The 20252-nt window shown below is 37.0% G+C and overlaps 1 protein-coding gene across 5 annotated transcripts in view; it reads right to left on the bottom strand.

Annotated features, from left to right (window-relative positions):
• Positions 1-20252, bottom strand: part of HMCN1 (hemicentin 1) — a 530431-nt gene that overhangs the window by 389354 nt on the left and 120825 nt on the right. For all 5 annotated transcript variants that reach the window (XR_009008571.1, XM_007166971.2, XM_057547914.1 and 2 more), the window contains exons 3-4: positions 14126-14284; positions 13196-13318 (exon numbers count right to left, since the gene is read on the bottom strand). Coding sequence is in view for 4 of the 5 variants with exons in the window: in XM_007166971.2 (XP_007167033.2) it covers positions 13196-13318; positions 14126-14284 (282 nt within the window). In the remaining variant the exon portion in view is untranslated. The remainder of the gene's footprint in view (positions 1-13195; positions 13319-14125; positions 14285-20252) is intronic.

Raw genomic sequence — 20252 nt, 5'->3', positions numbered from 1 at the left:
AAAAGACTGACTTTTGGTATCCTGGACACACAGATTTCTTGATCAGATGGAGCACTTGGCCTACACATTCAGAAGCCTTTTAGGAAAGAAAGGACTAAGATTCCAAAATTCTTCTTCCCAAGATTCAAGACTAGGTCCTTTTCAAAATAATCTGGATACATGATTTCACTCAATTTTCACCAAAAAAAAAAAACTTGCTGCCTTTAATAATTCCTAGATTGGATGATTAAATGATAATTGCTTTCTTTTTTATCCATTAATTTTTTTAATTGAACTATGGTTGATTCATAATGTGTTATTTCAGGTATACAACATAGTGATTCAGTTATATATATAAACATATATATAAATATAAATATATATATATATTCTTTTTCAGATTCTTTTCCATTATAAGTTATTACAAGATATTGAATATAGTTCCCTGTGCTATACAGTAAATCTTTGTTGTTCTGTAATTGCTTTCTTCACAACGATATAAAAACTTTACAATACACAATATTTTTGGAAACAATAGGTATATAACCTCTTAAATGTGTTAATTCTCTTGTTCTTTCTGAATTAATATAAGATCAGATATACTCTGGTGTGTGTTTGTAGAGAGAGAGAGAGAAATCATGCCTACTATTTTACCACAGACATATGCCTTCTCTAAACAAAAAACTTTAAAATGAACCTTTAAAATTTAAGTAGATAAAATATGAAAGGAAACATCCAAATTGTTGAGGCTCTCTGAAAATGCCTCAATAGAATTTTATTTGCTTCAACACTGCAGATTTTCTTCATGTTTTCTTGTGTTCCTTTGTGGTTCCCAGCAGGAACTCTTCAAGAGATCATGGTCAATGACTTCAAAGGCTAATTAGTTATTTCACTTTTAAATATCAAGCATTTGGGACATTTTTTTTCTCAACTCAAACCTTTAGTTTCCATCACAACTCCAGTAAAAATAAAGACCAAGCCTTCTAAATGGAGATAAAAGATCATTTCTTTCAAGTCAGTGCAGATCTGAATAAATTTTTCAAAGACGTTGAGTCTGACACTGTAACTTTTTGATAGTTAAGACTCTTGCAAATCCAGAGTTAGCTATACAAGTAATTAATTGATTCAGTTAAAACTGACATCTCATAGTCAAAATTAATATTTTATTTCAGCTTCTAATCAAAACAGAGTCAGCTAAGTAAACAGGTTTATTTCTTTTTCTATTTATTTTGGTCCTGTTGAATGCATGTAACCTACTGGCTAACATTTGCTCTTAAATAACATTTCTTTTTTTTTCTTTAAGAAATATTTTTTCAGGGCTTCCTGGTGGCGCGGTGGTTAGGAGTCCCCCTGCCAATTCAAGGGACACGGGTTAGAGTCCTGGACCGGGAAGATCCCACATGCCACGGAGCAACTAAGCCCGTGCACCACAACGACTGAGCCTGAGCTCTAGAGCCCTCAAGCCACAACTACTGATCCCACGTGCCACAACTACTGAAGCCTGCACACCTAGAGCCCGTGCTCTGCAGCAAGAGAAGCCACGAAAATGAGAAGCCCGCGCACCACAACAAAGAGTAGCCCCCGCTCACCGCAACTAAAGAAAGCCCGTGCACAGCCAACGAAGACCCAACGCAGCCATAAATAAATAAATAAATTTATTTAAAAAAAAAAAAAAAAAAGAGAGAAGAAATATTTTTTCAGGCATTTATATAAGCTTCGTTTCTCCTTTCTCTTTGCTTTTTTGGTATTTTAGAAAGACGCTTTAGTGAGTTGTATCCATTCTGTTTTCTGAGTTTTGTAGACAAGTAATACCAGGGGTCAAATATCATGACTGTCTTTGGAACACTTTCATACTGAAACTCACATTTCATAGGCAGTGAGTTTTGTTTTGTGGATATGACTCCCACGGCCCTTATAGAATGTACTGCCACAGTTTGCAACTAGTACTTCAAATAGTTCCCAGAGCCACTATGTACATGAAACCATGAAATGAAAGATGGAATTCCCAGTTTTTTACAGAGTGTATCCTTTTAAACACTCCCTATTCCCCACTATTTCACATTGCAGAAGGGCTCTATTTGACTCAGTATATTTTGTCTAAATAAGATTCTATTGAGAACAGTCATCCTTTTTTTTTTCACTTGCAAGGAATATTATGTACTATGTATACTTTAAATGTCATTTTGAAAAACTGTTCACTTTCTCAGAGGTCTATGAGCAATAAATAGTTTTTTAAACCATAAATTATGTTATGTTTTGTTTTTTTCTAAACAAATGGAACCATAAAGTACACATGGCTTCATTTAACCATATTGGTGACCTATAAAGCACTCCCAGGTGCCCTGGAGTGATAACTACAGGAGCATTAGTTCCCAGCACACACTCATGACATGTCAATCTTAGCACAGTAATTAATAGAGGAAGAAATCATTCCACTGGAACTAAGGTACGTATTCCTTTTTTGGTATTTTTGTGGATGTAGAGACATCTGTATTATTTTAAAGTATGAGGTCTGAGCTCTCCACTTCATTTGCAACATTTGATTAGGTGAATTCAAAGAAGGGATAAGTGGAAACACTTATGCCTTGTTTTCATACATTTCCTGAAGCTTTCTAGATGTTATAATTGTCTCTGATACATTTTCAAATTTCAGAGGAAATACCCATTTCTACTTATTGTCAAGGTCAGCAATAAGGTTATGTTTTTGAAATAATGTGCGGAGTGACACTTGAAATAGAGGAAAACAAAATGGCCGAAACCTCATTTCAGAGCACTGACTGTTCAAAACCCTGAGTTTCAGAGTCTCATCGATAAGCCCATATACAGAAAACTCTTGGTCTGAATTCTAGTCACAAGTAGCCTTTAGCCAACATTGCAGGAAGCGGCTGTGCTGAATTCACACTCCAGCAAAGCTTACAGTTTTTCTTTTTTTTTTTTTTGGCGGGGGGAGATGCACTGCATTTAATTTCCATGAAGCTGTGGGAATGGACAGAGTCACAGCTGCTTTTAAATTGGTACACGCTACTCTATTCTCACTGGTATTAAGGTAATTAGTACTTGATTTTTTAGAAATCGATCAATACAATTCTACAGATTTTATTTTTTATCGATATTGCTACGCTGACAATCAAAACCGACTTAGGCTTGCTTTTATTTCACAAAGTTGCCTACAAGTGAACAGGGTATGTATGCGGTGTTAACATCAGCCTCCATACAGTTTTTCTAATATCAATACTGACCCCTATGAAAAGGAGCGTGAAACTAGCAAGAGAAATACATCCAGTAATCTCTAATCAATGAGGCTTTTTGTTGCCAGGTTGTTGGTATTTTGCACCGATCAGTTGCAAGATTGTCATTTCATTTTCCTCAGTTTTAGTTACTTCCTCTGAAATATCTAGTGAGTTCAACTCTTCCCTTCCCATTGGAAATTCCTTAGTGGGAAAAAATAAAGATGTTTTCTTTATCTTAGAGTCTCAATTCATGTTACAGACAGAAAGATGATCATCTGCTCTGTCTTCCTCTAGAAGAACTCCATGGACCTATTTCTCAGCTCCAGGATACCACTCCCAGCCAATCAGCCCTCATCTTACCATGCAGGACACCCAGGGACTCTGCCTACTTTCCTCTCCTCTCTCAGTAGCTGCAGCTACACATGCTGACTCCAGGAAGGCTCCCAGGGGAGTGGGATTTATTCTCCTCGGGGGGCTTCTTGTAGAGTGCTTATCATGTTATTATTATTACTAGTGTTTTATAGGTCACTGATATGGGTAAATGAAGCCATGGGTACTTTGTTTCCATTTGTTTAGGGAAAAACAAACAAAAAATAACATAATTTATTGTTCAAAACATTATCTATTGCCCATATGTCTGTGATGATTAAAGGAATGCACTCAGCATAGTGCCTGCAATAAAATAAACACTCTATAAGGATGACCTATATTATTATGACTATAATCAATGTTATTATTATTCCCAAAATAAGGAGTTAAACCCTTTACCTTTAAATGGCTTTACTGCAATGTGAAAATAAGAAAACATGACAAATACAGGGAAATTGTAAATGTTTGAGAATCTTAGTCTTTAGTAGTTCTGAGTCCATTCTCCCTTAGGTATTTATTTGTAAATGTGGGGCTCACTGAGCCCTCCACAGAATAAGGTCATCCAGGACCTACAATCAAAGCAAAACCATAGGTCCTCTCTGGCATCAGAGGACCTCCAGGCTCGCTGACTTCCATTTTCCTGAGACTCTATTCAGCTTATTATACATATTCCTTATTTTATTTAAGCTTCAGAACAATCCTGTGAGCTAATTAGTATGCCATTTTTCACATGAAGAAACAGTCTCAGAGACGTTATATAAAGTTACATAAAGTTGTCCAACTATTTAAAGACAGAGAAGTCATTCCAACCCAGATCTCCCTGATTCTAAGGCCCCATCACAGCATGCTGCCTTTGGCCATCTCAACACAGATGGACAGTAAATATATATTGCCTTGTTTTAGGAAAAATTATACAAATGTTGGTGGAATGTTTTGACTAACATGTATCACTAAATAAAAGCATTTAATATTGATTGGTATGTTCTAAATACAATAACCTTATGAGGTAGGTACTGTCATTCTCCCCATTTTCAGATGAGGAAACTGAGACAGAAAAACTATGTAACTTATCTAATGTCACATGGCTGGGATATGAGCCATGGTCCCAGAGCCTGGAGTCTTTACTGCACAATACTGCTTGTGCTGGATACTTTCATTTTGTCCCTCCAGATCCGTTCTCTGCCCTTCTCCATTAGGCTCTGTGTCCAGGGATGCTGATCTTTATGGACCGCCTCACTAGGGGCTCCTTGGTCTTGAGGCAGGAGACAGACGGGCCCCAGGCTGAGCAGCTTGTTCCCTGAGGACAGATACTCCAAGATGAAGAGGAGGAGGAGCTGAGCCCTGCCCACAGAGATCACATATTTCTCATTCTCGAGGTCAAGGAAACCTTCCCGACTATACATGTGCAGAGAGGCTCCTTGGAGGTCAAAAAGGGAGTGATGTCAACCAACTCATAGGCCTCTTCGCTAGAATCCACCTTGGCTAAGAGATGCGCGCGCACGCATGGGAGGACCCAGAGATTAACCAAATACGGACTCAGAACCAGACAAAGCAAGATGATTGGCCAAAGGAAACCTGGAAGAAATGCCCCATATAAGTGATTCAAACTACCAAGAGGGCGCGACTCTTTCTCTGAGTCCGCCTGTGCGTCTATCCACAGGTATTCTTTTCCCTCCTAATAAACACTTTACTTGTTTCACTGCTTTCCGTTTCTTTGTGGAAATTCATTTTCTGCAAAGCTGTACGGGCCACGGCCTTGTCACTGGTCACTGGTCACTGGTCTAGTGGCTAGGATTCAGCTCTCCCACTGCCGCGGCCTGACTTCAATCTCCGGCCGGGAACCGACATCCTGCTTCAAATCGCTTCAGGCTGAGGTCACCCGAGATCAGTGGCCCAGCTTCCAGTTAGATTGGGTGAAATGAAAGGGATAAAGAAAGAGAAGTTGAGTATTTATTCCCCTGGTTCCATCCTCCAGGGCTGCAGTTTGCCTATCAGAGGTCCTTAGCCTTGATCTCCCTGGGTGCTGGTCCAAGCTCTCTCCTCTATTGTTGCTGGACTCTTAGTGCTTCACCATTCCCTGTTGGCTGCCCTTAGGCCTACCCACACCTTGGTAATCTGCTATTCAGTAAACTCTCTTTTGCCCCTGTTGAGTGAGCCATCTGTTTTCTACCCAGATGATTACTGATATCCTGCTTCTTTAATCATTCTTAGAGAAAAATTCTGGGATGACCTCCCCTCTCTCCTTGCTGTTGTAGGAAAATTGATGGTAAACTCCCAGAGCATGTTGACTTTAGCAGCGGTTGGAACAGTCTTGCCTAGGAGGGAGGAGAACTTAGAATGGAGATTCCTAATGTCCTGGACTTTTACCACCCTGCCACATATTCAAAGAAAAGTAGACAGCATTTCAGTGCCTTTCCAGCCCCTTATAAGGTAGAGGGTAGTAAATTTAGATCAGATGCCCAAGTCTATTGTTAAGAGATAGAAAGGACAGGGGGGAATGGGGTTTGCAGTTTTGCTATTTGAAAAAAAATATTAAAAAATAAACATAAAATGTTTTCAAAGGCTTATTATGTGCTGGGTACTACTGAAATTTCCCTATTTGCTTAATCTTATGTGGTTGGTATTATATGTATCCTATCTATCAATGAAGAAATTGAAGCACAGAGGAGGTAGATAACTAAGGGTCATGAATCTAGTAAGTGGTGGAGCTAAGATTCAAATCCAGAGAATCTGGCATTAGATGCCCCCTGTTCACTCCATTGGCCAAGGCAGCAGTTAGGACCCTGAGGAACAGAGTGTGTGCCCTGGTCTTCAAAGAGACCCACGGCCCTTCTTGAGTGAAGTCTCTGGCTGGTTAAGGAGTTGGGGTGGTCTCCATCAGCTATTATCGCCCTGTAGTGTAATTACATCCCCTTTCCTCCTCTAGGCTCCTTGAAAATCAGGACAGCATCTTGTTGGTCTTTGCTTTCCCATGGTGTTTAGTGTGGTAGCTAGCGTCAAGTAGACAAACATCTGCTGAACAAATGAATGAGGATGGAATCTCTGATGTGTCACTTTATTGTTAAAACTGCATCCTCTGATGAAAACAAAAGACGAAATCAGAGGCAGGACTCACAGTGGTTAAGGGTGCAGTCTCAGGAGAAAGCATGCATACGTCCCCTATGTTCAGACACTTAGCAGCTAGCAGCAGTTTAACCCTGAGCAAGATGCTTTGCCTCCCTATGCTTCATTTCCCTCATCTGTGAAAAGAAGGTGATGATCATGGTGTCTTCCTTATAGGCTGTGGTAAGGATTAAGTGAAATGAAATGAAATGAAGTGAAATAAAATTCAACTCTTATTGAATGGCCATAACAAGCACACAATCATTCTGATCTGGTATTATTTTCTTAATCACAGGGCAATCACCAAAGAAAGGAAAGAGTCGTGGGAGTCTTTCACATCTAACAGAGAATGACAGTCGAGAGGAGTATGCCGGTGCCAAACAGAGTAGCACAGGGAACCACTCAGAAGAAAGCACTGGGTGTTAAAAAGGAACGCTGGGGCTTCCCTGGTGGCGCAGTGGTTGAGAATCTGCCTGCCAATGCAGGGGACACGGGTTCGCGCCCTGGTCTGGGAGGATCCCACATGCCGCAGAGCAACTAGGCCCGTGAGCCACAATTACTGAGCCTGCGCGTCTGGAGCCCGTGCTCTGCAACAAGAGAGGCCGCGATGGTGAGAGGCCCGCGCACCGCAATGAAGAGTGGCCCCCACCTGCCGCAACTAGAGAAAGCCCTCGCACAGAAACGAAGACCCAAAAACAGCCAAAAATAAATAAATAAATGTAAAATGTCAAACTATACAACTTAAAAAAAAAAAAAAAGTAACGCTGGAACTAAAACATCCTACACCAAAGACCTGCAAGTTATATGACAGAGTAGTCATTAAGATACATTCTCATGGGACTTCTAAATATCATCATTGACCTCCTTCAAAAAATATAAATTTCCTAACAATTATTTCTTTATTTGATAAAATTTCCTTCTGATATAACATAGCCAGCTAGCCAGCATTACTTAGAAGTGGGAAATAAAACCAATCCACAAGTCTGGGATGTCCAGGGAGAGGTTTTTTTGGGGGGGATTGGAAGGGGAGATGTTTGAAGACGTGAGTTGGGAGAGGTGGAGAGAAAGGATGGGGAAACTCAGAACAAGTGAATTATCCATTTGATAATGGATTTTTTTGTGTTAGGTTCTTGGACACAAGAATATAACATCTGTGGGTAACTTTGAGATTTCAAACTTGGACTCTGCTTAAACCTAGGAAGCATTAATTAGATCATTGACAATCACCCCGTTTACAAAGAAATGAAAGAGTTAGACTGTTTAGTTCCTTTTCATCTTCAAAGGTGAAATGTTTAAGTACATCCTTTAGATGTGTCTTAACTTGTATTTCCAAACTGTAATACCATACAATGATTTATATGCCCCTGATGTTCAGCCAAATGATTTCTTTACTTTGGTTTCTCTTTTATGTTAAAAAAAGATGAAAGATACCTAGATCTTCTTTTAAAAAAGAACAGGAAGAAAGAAAAAAACTACAAGTTATCTCAAGAGAGAGTAGATACAAAATATATCCCACTAGGTTAGGAAATTGATGAACTAGGTTAAGAGAGTAAAGCATAATACTCTACAGATTCCTTTAGAAACAGTAGATGAAAAATCGCTCTAGTAAAATGAAAGGACTCAGTACGGGCATGGCTTCACTGCAGTTCTTAAATCTATTAAATGTGCAGTTATCACTAAAGCAACTATATTCTCTAGAGTTTAAAATATTTATATAATAGGAGAATCTGGAACAATGAGGAAAGAAAAATGGCTAAATTATATGCTAAAAATTTTGCAAATCCAATTTTAACACTGTCACTCTGCTTTTTGTTAACAAAAGCTTTTACTTTGGTGGCTTTAAAGAACATATTGGCTCATACAATTCCAGTAACCCCTCACAGTATCTTTTTGCACACACATCAAAAAAGAACCATCTCTCCAGCCTTTTCCTGGACTCTCCCACTCAAATTTATTTCCCAGCAACTGACAACTAGCCACCTGGTTTCTAACAAACACAATGGCACAATTTCCCCACTTTGAAAGCAAAATAACAACATTATGAGGATTATAACAATACTAGTTAACATTTATTGGGCACTTACCCTGTATCAGACCTGTGTAGAACATTTTACATGCATTATCTCATTTAACCTCATAACAACTTCCTGAAGTGTATAATTCTATTATCCTCATTTTACAAACAAGGAAACTGGGACTTATAGAGACCATGTCACAAAGAAATACAGAATTCTTATCAGTTAGAATACATTTATCTTTAGGTAACTTAATACTCAACTCTAACTGGCTTAAACAAAAAGATCACTTCCCTGATTCAGAGGCTTAGAGGTAGGATGGTCTGAGTGTTGACTTAAGCCAAAGGCTCTGGATTTTCTTAGCTCTTTACTCCCCCTCATATTTGTTTCATCCTCAGACTTGTATGAAGATGCCTGTACCAGATCTGGAATTCACATCCATGCAGGACAATATCTAGAAGACAACTTTTCCAAGACACCCTTAGCTAAATTTCCCTGCATCTCAGTGGCACAAAGTACATGAGATGACCTTTCCTGAACAACCTGGAAGGGGGATTGGAAATGCTACGGTTGACATATGAATTAAAGCCCATCCCTGTTGGCATCAAACTCCAGCTTATAAAAACGGACGATTTTAGCAATGCTTTTTGCTAGTCCTTTTCTGCCTAGCTAAAGTTAAAGATCAAAATATCAGTTGATGATCTGGGAGAAAAACACTATTAAGATTACAGTGGGTTAAATTTATGTTATATATCTATATCTTTAAAATTTTCTGTAATTCACACCAAATTTTTTAAATTGTTCCTATAAATTATTTGGTAATTGTCAGAATTATTAGGACTATAAAAAATATGCATTACCCCATTTGTTTAATAAGTAAGCCTGTATCTCTGTAGGACTCATATTCTCCATTTAAGACAACAGTATTTTCTTTTCTTTTTTTGTTTAAAGATTTTTTTTTTTTGATGTGGACCATTTTCTTTTTCAAGTCTTTATTGAATTTGTTACAATACTGCTTCTGTGTTTTTCTTTTTAATTAATTAATTTTTATTATTTATTTTTTTATTTTTGGCTGCATTGGGTCTTTGTTGCTGTGCGCGCGCTTTCTCTAGTTGCGGTGAGCAGGGGCTACTCTTCATTGCGGTGCACGGGCTTCTCATTGCGGTGGCTTCTCTTGTTGCAAAGCACGGGCTCTAGGTGTGCGGGCTTCAGTAGGTGTGGCACACGGGTTTAATTGCTCCGCAGCATGTGGGAACTGCCCGAACCAGGGCTCGAACCCGTGTACCCTGCATTGGCAGGCAGATTCTTAACCACTGGACTACCAGGGAAGTCCCGACAACAGTATTTTCAATTTTGCATAAATCAATTTTCTCTGAGTATATGAATATAGAGTTACATTTATGGGACAGACGAGCTTATATTCTAGCTCTATGGCCCAACTCCTAAAAAAGTCCTATGGTTCTCCCTAAAAGTTTACCCATTTGTTTTGAGAATTTCCAAGTTATGCCTGACTGCTCACAGCAGGTTCAAGCAACTGTTCTTTCAAATGCTCTAGGTGCTGACCACGGCCATGTCTCTTCTCACCTCTTCTCTAGTACCTTCTGCTGAGAACCACCCTGCCCACTGGGCATGGTATCCTCTGCTGGCAGCAATGCCCCATCTGTCTACACTGAACACCACTGCCACTTCTCCCAAAAGCCTCACAACCCCCTAAGCGGATGGGATCCCCATTGATGCAAGAGAGAATGTTGCTTTTCCTCACTTATGCCCTACTTTGTGCTGATGATATTGACTGTACCCCAGAGTCTTACAAAATTCCAGGTTAAAAAGCAACTCCAAATAGTGGCCTTTCTTTCTTTTTTTTTTTTTAATTGGAGTAAAATTGCTTTACAATGCTGTGTTAGTTTCTGCTGTACAATGAAGTGAATCAGCTATATGTATACCTATATCCCCTTCCTCTTGGACCTCCATCCGACCCACCATCCCACCCTTCTAGGTCATCACAGAGCACTGAGCCGAGCTCCCTGTGCCATACAGCAGGTTCCCACTAGCTATCTATTCTACACATGGTAGTGTATTTATGTCAAACCTAATCTTCCAATTCGTCCCACCCTCCCCTTCCCCCACGTGTCCACATGTCCATTCTCTACATCTACATCTCTATTCCTGCCCTACAAGTAGGTTCATCTGTACTATTTTTCTAGATTCCACATATATGCGTTAATGTATGATATTTGTTTTTCTCTTTCTGACTTACTTCACTCTGTATGACACTCTCTAGGTCCATCCACATCTCTACAAATGACCCAATTTGTTCCTTTTTATGGCTGAGTAATATTCCATTGTATATATGTACCACATCTTCTTTATCCATTTATCTATTGTTGGACATTTAGGTTACTTCCATGTCCTGGCTATTGTAAATAGTGCTGCAATGAACATTGGGGTGCATGTGTCTTTTTTGAATTACGGTTTTCTCAGGGTACATGCCCAATAGGGGGATTGCTGGGTCAGATGGTAGTTCTATTTTTAGTTTTTTAAGGAACCTCCATACTGTTCTCCATAGTAGTTGTATCAATTTACATTCCCACCACCCGTGCCAGAGGGTTCCCTTTTCTCCACACCCTCTCCAGCATTTATTGTTTGTAGATTTTTTGATGATGTCCATTCTGGCCAGTGTGAGGTCATCATGGTCAAGCTCAGTGTATGGGATGCAACAAGAAACCCAGTTCCTGAGATAGTCCTGCACTCTTCTCCAACTCTTCTCTTCCCAGGCTCCCAAATTCTCATGCAGATGTTTATTCAAATAACTGCTAAGGGCTCAGCAGTTGAGTAGTTGTCAGACCCGCCCAGGCATTTCTGGATCACTACAGTGGACACAATATGGACTCAAGCCATATATCGCTCTAAGGCTGTTTCTTGCAAGAAAAAAAAAACGTTTGGACTAGAGTAACCTCCCAGGTTTGTATATCACATATTAATAAAAAATATTTTTGCTAAAATGTTTATTCTAGAAATTTGCAATGCCCTATTAGTTCCACCATGATGTAATAGGAACTCTTTAGTTATAAGAGGACTACTGAACCATTTCTTTCAAGACAAGGAAGTACGTCATGAAATTCATACAACCTGTATATTGACTATATTCCCTGTGCTGTCCATTACATCCTTAAACTTATTTATTTTATACTTAGTTGTTTGTACCTTTTAAACCCCTTCATCTATTTTGCCCCTCTCCCCCACCCATTCCCCTCTGGTAACCACTAATTTGTTCTCTGTATCTGTGAGTCTGTTTCTGTTTTGTTACATCTGTTTGTTTTATTTTTTTAGATTCCACATATAAGTGAAAATATACAGTATTTGTTTTTCTCTGTCTTACTGTACTAAGCATAATACTCTCCAGGTTTTATATATATGTATATATATATTTATACATATATATATAAAATCCTGTCCTACAAAGAGAAACCCATATTTTTAGCCCACATCAGAAACTTAAATATTTACCACATATTAGATCACAAAGAAAGAGGAAAAAAAGAAAACATACACACACAAATATACATCTACATATATGTACATGAGTACATATGTACATGAGTATGTGTTAAGTATCTGTGAATATATATATATACAGTCAATCATGCTTGTTATCTTTCAATCAATAGTTGAAAAATTGTTCATTAAGAAAAATTTTAAATAATACTAATTGCAGTAATGACAAACAAACAAACAAACAAAATATAGAATTTTTTTGATACACTGACCACATCAAATCAAATGTGAATTATACCCATGTAAAATCTTATCTTTGTTCTGGCATGTTCCTAGAAACTTAAGTGGGAGCCAAATAAATAAATAAATAAGTAAACAAAATTTTATCATCACAAGTAAGGTCAAGGCAAGGTAAGAAAAAGAAAGAAATAATCATGACAATTAAATATATCTCAAACACTTCTTTAGAAAGTACCAAGATTTTCTTAGCATATAAGTTATAGATTTTATTATCATAAAAATTTTTAGATAAGTATATAGTTACTGAGTTATAGTTTTTTACTTTTAATCTTAGAGATCAAACTTCATTAGAATTTGGCTTAATAACTCATTTTTATATTCTACTTCAGTAAATAAATGTAAAATGAGTCAAGTAAAAGTCAAATCAAGCCTCATTTTACCAGTTATCCACAAGCTGTACATCAGAAATACAAACTGACCTTACTAAACAACAACTACAAAAATTTTCAAGTTCCACTAAATGAATTTTAAATAAATATATGCTTAAATCTAAATAATTTATCAGTATAGCATAATACAGTCTAGAGATAAATACCAGATAAATCTATGTTTCTCCACATTGTTTTAATGACTTTACTGACCTGTGGGGAATGGGGGAAAATTTTTTTTGTTTGTTTTTGAAATCAAAAGTGACACAATTAGGTTTGCCTAACTGATGTTGGTAAGGTAGCTGGTAATAAAGTAGACCCACTTTATTAAACTGACCTCATTAACTTGTTTTTTGTCCAGATGGAACACTTGACCAGAACTTGTAGAGGCAATTTCTTCATAGACTCTATATCCAATATGGCCCCTGTCATCACAATCTCCAGTGAGCACAAATACCACCTATGATTTTTGAAAAAAGAAGATAGTTTAAAGGGTTCTCAGAAATCAATATATATTTATTGAGCACTTACTATGTATTAACATACTACCAGGCAAGTGGAAGATATATAGATATAGATATGCATTCTACTGGTTCTAAGCCTGCACTCAAGAGGCCTTGGGTATTTCCACTTGCTCTCTAGTGTTTCTGCCTTGGTCATGAGAAGAACATGCCTAAACTAGCTTCCTGGTCTCAGAAAGAGGCTGAGAAACCTGCAAGGCAGAGCCAAGTCACCCCAGAGATCACCTAGATAAGCCAAACCCAAACTATGCCCAGATACACAAGTGAGCAAGCATAGTCTAGCATAACTGAAACCTGCAAACATGTGAGAAATAAATGATTATTGTTTTAAGCCATTGAGAGAACAGCTTGTTATGCAGCAATAGCTAACTGATACAATGAGTAACTGACTCAGACAAGATTCCACACAGGAGGTGATATTTGAAATACAGGCCTTTTCTGTCAGGGCTATGTTTTTGTCAGTTATAAGGATAAGATGGTAACAAGCATCTTAATTAAACCCTAATCATTTCTTCTCCATATTATGAAACAAGGCATTCATATGCTATATACAAATATCACATATCCATTTAACATGTTTAGATTAAATGACGCATACATATTGGAGTCCATATATATGGATCAATAGTTGTAATTATTGGCATTTGTCACACATAGTATAGTCAGGGAGGGGAGGCAATCTCTTGTATTTCTTACAGCTGTGTTCAGATGGAAAATTCAGTGGTGGGGAGTTGATTCCTACTCACTTGTGACTGTTTCTGTTGGATAAGCTGCAGCACCTCATGAGTGAGCCGATAATCCTTGGACCGTGCATCAGTGAAAACATAGATGAAAGAACCAGGAAGAGAAATTTCCAAGGCAATTTTTATAGCTCCAATACTCATTTCTGGACAATCGCCACCACCCTGTTGAGGAGCAGTGAGAAAAAAGTCAATTATTTCATTAGCAGAAAAGAGATACCTTAGTTATTACAAGTTGCTGTAGGAGCTCTAGAACTGAGCGGTTGTCTTCACTTTTATTTTCTGTCAGTTTGCCACTGGATTAACCACTTTGGTTACATGGAGATGGAAAAGATATAAAATGATGCAGAGATAGAAAAACGTGTATTTATGGATAAATTAAAAATTCACCCATATGATCCTACAATCCCGTTCCTAGGCACATATCCGAAGAAAACCATAATTCAAAAAGATACATGCACCCCAATGTTCACTGCACCACTATTTACAATAGCCAAAACATGAAAGCAACCTAAATGTCCATCGACAGATGAATGGATAAAGAAGACATGGTGTGTATGTATATACAATGGAATATTAACTGTAAAAAAGAATGAAATAATGCCATTTGCAGCGACATGGATCGAACTCGAGATTATCATACTAAGTGAATAAAGTCAGACAGAGAAAGACAAGCATCATATGATATCACTTATATGTGGAATCTAAAAAAAATGATACAAATGAACTTACATACAAAACAGAACTAGACCCACAGACAGAAAACAAACTTATGGTTACCAAAGGGGAAAGGGGTGGGGGAGGGATAAATTAGGAGTTTGGGATTAACATATACACACTACTATATATAAAATAGATAACCAACAAGGATCTATTGTATAGCCCAGGGAACTACACTCAATATTTTGTAATAACCTATAAGGGAAAAGAAACTGAAAAAAATAGATGAATATGTATATATAATGGAATCACTTTGCTGTACACCTGAAACTAACACGACATTGTAAATCAATTGTATTTCAATAAAAATAAGTAAATAAATTAAACTTAAAAGAGTCAGGAAAAGAAAAAAATAATAAAAATTCACCAAAAATACAGAAAATAATAGAAATTGTTATATGCCTTTTAACTAATATTGATTGACTCCCACTCTCATACATGACTATTTTATACATTCCCTCTTTTCTTATCCCTTCTCACTCTTATTTGATGACTTTTCTTCTATTGTACTGAGAAGATAGAAGCAATCAGAAGAGAACTTTCGTAAACTCCCGCACCGATACCAATTAACCTCCAGCAACAGCAGGCACATGCCCTGCCTTCATGGTGAAGGAATCATTTACACTCACAGCTTAGGCTAACTTCTCACCTGGGCCTAATCAAGGACATGGCTCCTATGGCTGTCCCTTCTCCCCACTCCATTGTCAAACATTCCCTCTTTACTGGATCATTCCCACCAGCAAACAAACACACTGTTTCATCTCCTATACCCAAGTTTCTACCCAAATGTGACTTATCAGAGAAGACTTCCATGACCACCTTATATAAAATACACCCCCTCTGTCACTCTTTTCACTATGCTTCATTATTACTACTAACACATGATCTCTGTGTTTTATTTTCTACTCGATTAGGTTCCATATACCTTGCTAAACAAAAATAGCCCTCACCCTAAGAGGAATTCTTGTCACACTTATTTCCTTCCAATACATGTGAATTGATAGATAAAACTGTGAGCATGCTGTAATTACCATTTTATACATTATATTTTAAATTTAGAGCTATATTCCTACTTATGTTATCATGTCATCAATGTTCTTCAAAATCACAGGTTTTAATGATTGTATGATATTCTGTCTACATCCCATAATTTAGTCAGGCATTTCTCTATGGTTAAATATTAAGTCTCTTTCAAATTTTCCTCTGTTATAAATAAATACAAATCTATTATAAATATGCTTATATTTATAATATATATAATATATTATAGTATTTTATATATTTTTTCTCATGTCTGATTATTTTCTTAGATGTCAATAACTACAGGGCCAAGGAAATGGACTTTCAACCAATATGTTTTGAGCAATGAATAACTGCTAAACACCCTGCAAGGATTTAGGCACACAAAGATGAATAAGCCAAAGTAGCTTGTCCTTAAGGAACTCATGCCTAGAAAAGACAATCAAATAAAAAAGCAGGGCAGCTTGGGATCCTGGGGGACCTTGTAGTTCCATGGTCCACTAGAACTCAGTGAGTAAGAGCTCTTTCTCAAAAAGAAAATAATTACTTGATGAAAGGGATAAGGTTTTACCTCTAAACTCTGAAGATTCTACTTGATTCTCCTATTGGGGCTTTCCCTAGGCTCCAAACAATCTCTGATTCTGATACAGATACCCTGAGCACCACAGATCTAATCAGGGTCATAAGAACCAAGCACTAGAATTGTTTACACTTTAGCCTGGACCACCTGAAGAATCTTTTCTTGCACTGGATGCCACGCAGTACTTACAGCCTTTAAACATCATTTATTCAATGAGTTGGAACTGAGCACCAACTGTTACAAATTACTTCTAAAATTGAGACACCCATTAAATATTATGCCACTTTCTTAATAGTAGAGGGCTGGACACTGCAGTAACTTTCAAGAAGATAACAGTTACCGACTCCCAGAAATTTTATTGAGTTAGCAGTTCCTTCTATTTTTTCAGTAAATATCTCCTATCCTCTTTTACTTATGTGCATTTTCACAGGATCTAGCTTAACAGATAATACTGTTCTCAAAAACTTGTATACTTGTATCCTCAGACTGTACTTATCTCCCAAATTCAAATTTTCTATTTACAAGTGCTTGTTAGACATCTACTCCTAGACGTTTTACAGGTGTCTACAATTCAGTGCATCTACTATGGAACTCACCGTATTTTCCCCAACCATATCTTCCCTATTTTTGTTAATGGTAGCATCTGCCTAGATGTTCAGTTCAAAACCTGAGTCATCTTTGACTCCTCCCTCTTTCTTCACCTAATCAGTGGTCAAACCATTTTCCTTCTACACCCATCATGAATCTGTCCCCTCCCTTCCTCTTTACTTCCTACAATTCACTCTTATCATTAATTTTATTGTAAGTATAGCCTCCTATCTAATCTGCTCTTCCTACCACCAAACTTTATATTTCCTGAAGTAAAGAGCCGTCTATATCACGTTCCTAGTTAAAATCTTTCACTAACCACTGTGTTGGATCAAATTATCATTCTGGCTTTCTATCTCCTGATGCTCCCTCTTCAAAAATTGCTTCCTTGGTAATTAGACTTACCTTGGTGATCACTGTGAAATGTATAGAAATATTGAATTAATATGTTGTGTAACAGGAACTGTGTTATATAGGTCAATAATACTTCAAAAACAAACAAACAAACTCACAGAAAAAGAAATCAGATTTTGGTTACCAGAGGCAGGGGGAGGGGGAATTAGATGAAGGCAGTCAAAAGGTACAAACTTCCAGTTAAAAGTAAGAGAAGTACTGGGGATGTAACGTACTACATGATAAATATAGTGAACACTGCTGTGTGTTATATATGAAGGTGGTTAAGAGAGTAAACTTTAAGAGTTCTCGTCACAGGGAAAAATTTTTATTCTATTTCTTTGGTTTTATATCTATATTGGATGATGACTGCTTACTAAACTTATTGCGATAATCATTTCATGATGTATGGAAGTCAAGTCATCACGCTGTACACCTTAAACTTAATACAGTGATGTATGTCAATTATATCTCAATAAAACTCGAAGAAAAAAATTGCTTCCTTTAATCTGAGGCTATTTCCTGTTCTTTAATTATGCCCCTTGCTTCATATCTTAATTCCTTTAGTACTTTCATTCAAGTAATCTTTCTTCTGCTGCAACTCCACCATCAAACATTCCTTACCGATGTATGCATGTCTAAAATCTGCCATTTTCTATAAGCTATTTGATGGCAGGAACTGTGTGCTAAGTCCTTGAGAACTCAGTTCATAGCATTTGCTGACATACAGTAATTATTGAGTAAATATTTGTAAAATTGAATTATTTTCCTTCCAAGGTTGAGATAATATGCCTTCCCCTCTTTAAAATGTTCTCTTTTCTCCCATTCAGATGTACTTCCTCCCTCTTCAGATGTACTCTAATTTGCTCTATTCTTTAATAATGAAACATATTTTCCTTGGCATAACAGTTATTTGGAGGGATTACCGTGTGCAGCAAATGCCCCTGAGTGAGCATTTGTGGGCTAGGAAAGTGGGAAATAGCTACTGGGCACATTGGTAACTTTAGTATGTTGGATAGGAATAATTTTTACTTGTAGCCAACTCTACATATCTGTAATGAATATTGACTCCCACTAGTCCAGATTCTGGACTGCTCAAAAATGTATTCGATTCCTACTGTATTTTCAGAAGCTTAAGCAAAAAACAATTTCTCACCTGCACTTGACATTGTGCACCTGAGTGGAATCACAATATAAGTTATCCATTCCACAGCATTTGTTAAATGGCCAAGTATGCAATAATGTTCTGTGGTAAATAACTCTATAGAGAGATGAATTGCTTTCTGCTCAATGTCACCTAGTGTCAAGGGGCTAGGAGAAGTCATCTGTCTGTGGGCCAAAAATCAGAACAGCTAAGTCATCTTCAGAGATACTTGTTAGGAATGGCAAGAATGATAAATCTTGTCCAGTTACTGAGTGGAGAACAATCTTTGAGCCACTTGACTTGCATTCAAATTTACTCTAAGAGAACCTCGGGATGCTCATCCCTCAACGTCACCCAGGAGTAGACTCTAAAGACCACTAGAATCCTTGGAAGTTTGCCTATCTCATTGTACATGTAGGTTCTTGAAAAGAAAAATAAGCTTCTTTTTTCCAAAAGAAGTTAACATATAATGTTATAGCCTTATAAAAGGTCCCTCTCTGATACTTGAGTTTAATTTTCTAATCATTTTAAATCATAAGTAACCATTAAAATGATCTATAAAAGGAAGACTTCAGATATGTGCTATCTACTATAGTAGCCACTAACTAGCCTTATGTGGCTACTGAACACTTGAAATAAGATTAGTGAAACTGAGGAACTGAATGTTTTATTTTATTTTAAAATTTAAATTTGAAAACTGAAGTACTGATTTTTATCCTTATGACATGTTAAATTGATAATATTTTAGATATAATGGGTTAGATTATTTAAATTAATTTCAACTGTCTTTTAAGATTACATATGTGGCTCACATTCTACTTTTGTTGGACAGCACTGCTTTAGAATGATATGTTTGGTTTAGTTATGTAGGCTTCATTCTAGACTATTATTTGTAAAGCTGTTGATCTGATCTAAAAGTCTTCCATGAACTTTGCTTCCTGGAAGAAGTTATTAGAAACAAAAATTCAAGTTGTTTTAATTTACTAAGGTTTAGGAATCAAGCTAAAATCTACTCCAAAAATCTATAAATCACTTACTTTGTTTAAACATACACATACACACACACACAAAGTTTATAAATAAAGTTTTTATATATTTACATAAACATATAAAATATCTTAGAAACTTAACTCACAGGTTGGCTAATAGTGTTTCCCAAATCATTAACTGATCTTCTGATCATTAAATTTAGCTAAAAGGTAAATTTGTCAGAACAGGACTGAGAACCATTGTCAAAATGTCCATGCTTATAAATAAGCCTAACAAAGTCAGATACTTTAGGTTAATTTGGGTCAAATTCATGTACAGATTATAAAATTAGTGCAATGGGATTGTGACTGAAATTATAAAAACAACCTGTTTTAAGTTTTTAGTTCCAAACTTTAAAAAAAGGTAGTCCTTTAAAAGTCTTAACATTTTTTGTTTTGACCTGAATACCAAATGGATAAGTAAAATAATATTCTACAAAACATCTATGATGAAGAAATTTGGAATAGATGAACGTGAATCTATGAAAAGTCTCATTTATTTAACTGATACTTTGTTGGTGATGACACTCTACTTGTATTAACTCAATGGATATCGATTGTGCACCAAGCACTGAGACGGTATTATCACACATGCTCCGCTATTTATGCTTTACATCAATTGATGGGGGAGGTAGCATTTTTAGCATATTTTATTGACAG

This window comes from Balaenoptera acutorostrata, chromosome 1, assembly GCF_949987535.1.
Source record: "Balaenoptera acutorostrata chromosome 1, mBalAcu1.1, whole genome shotgun sequence".
NCBI lineage: Eukaryota > Metazoa > Chordata > Mammalia > Artiodactyla > Balaenopteridae > Balaenoptera > Balaenoptera acutorostrata.
Note: the sequence above shows the minus strand (reverse complement) of the source record. Positions and strands in the feature narration are given on the sequence as shown.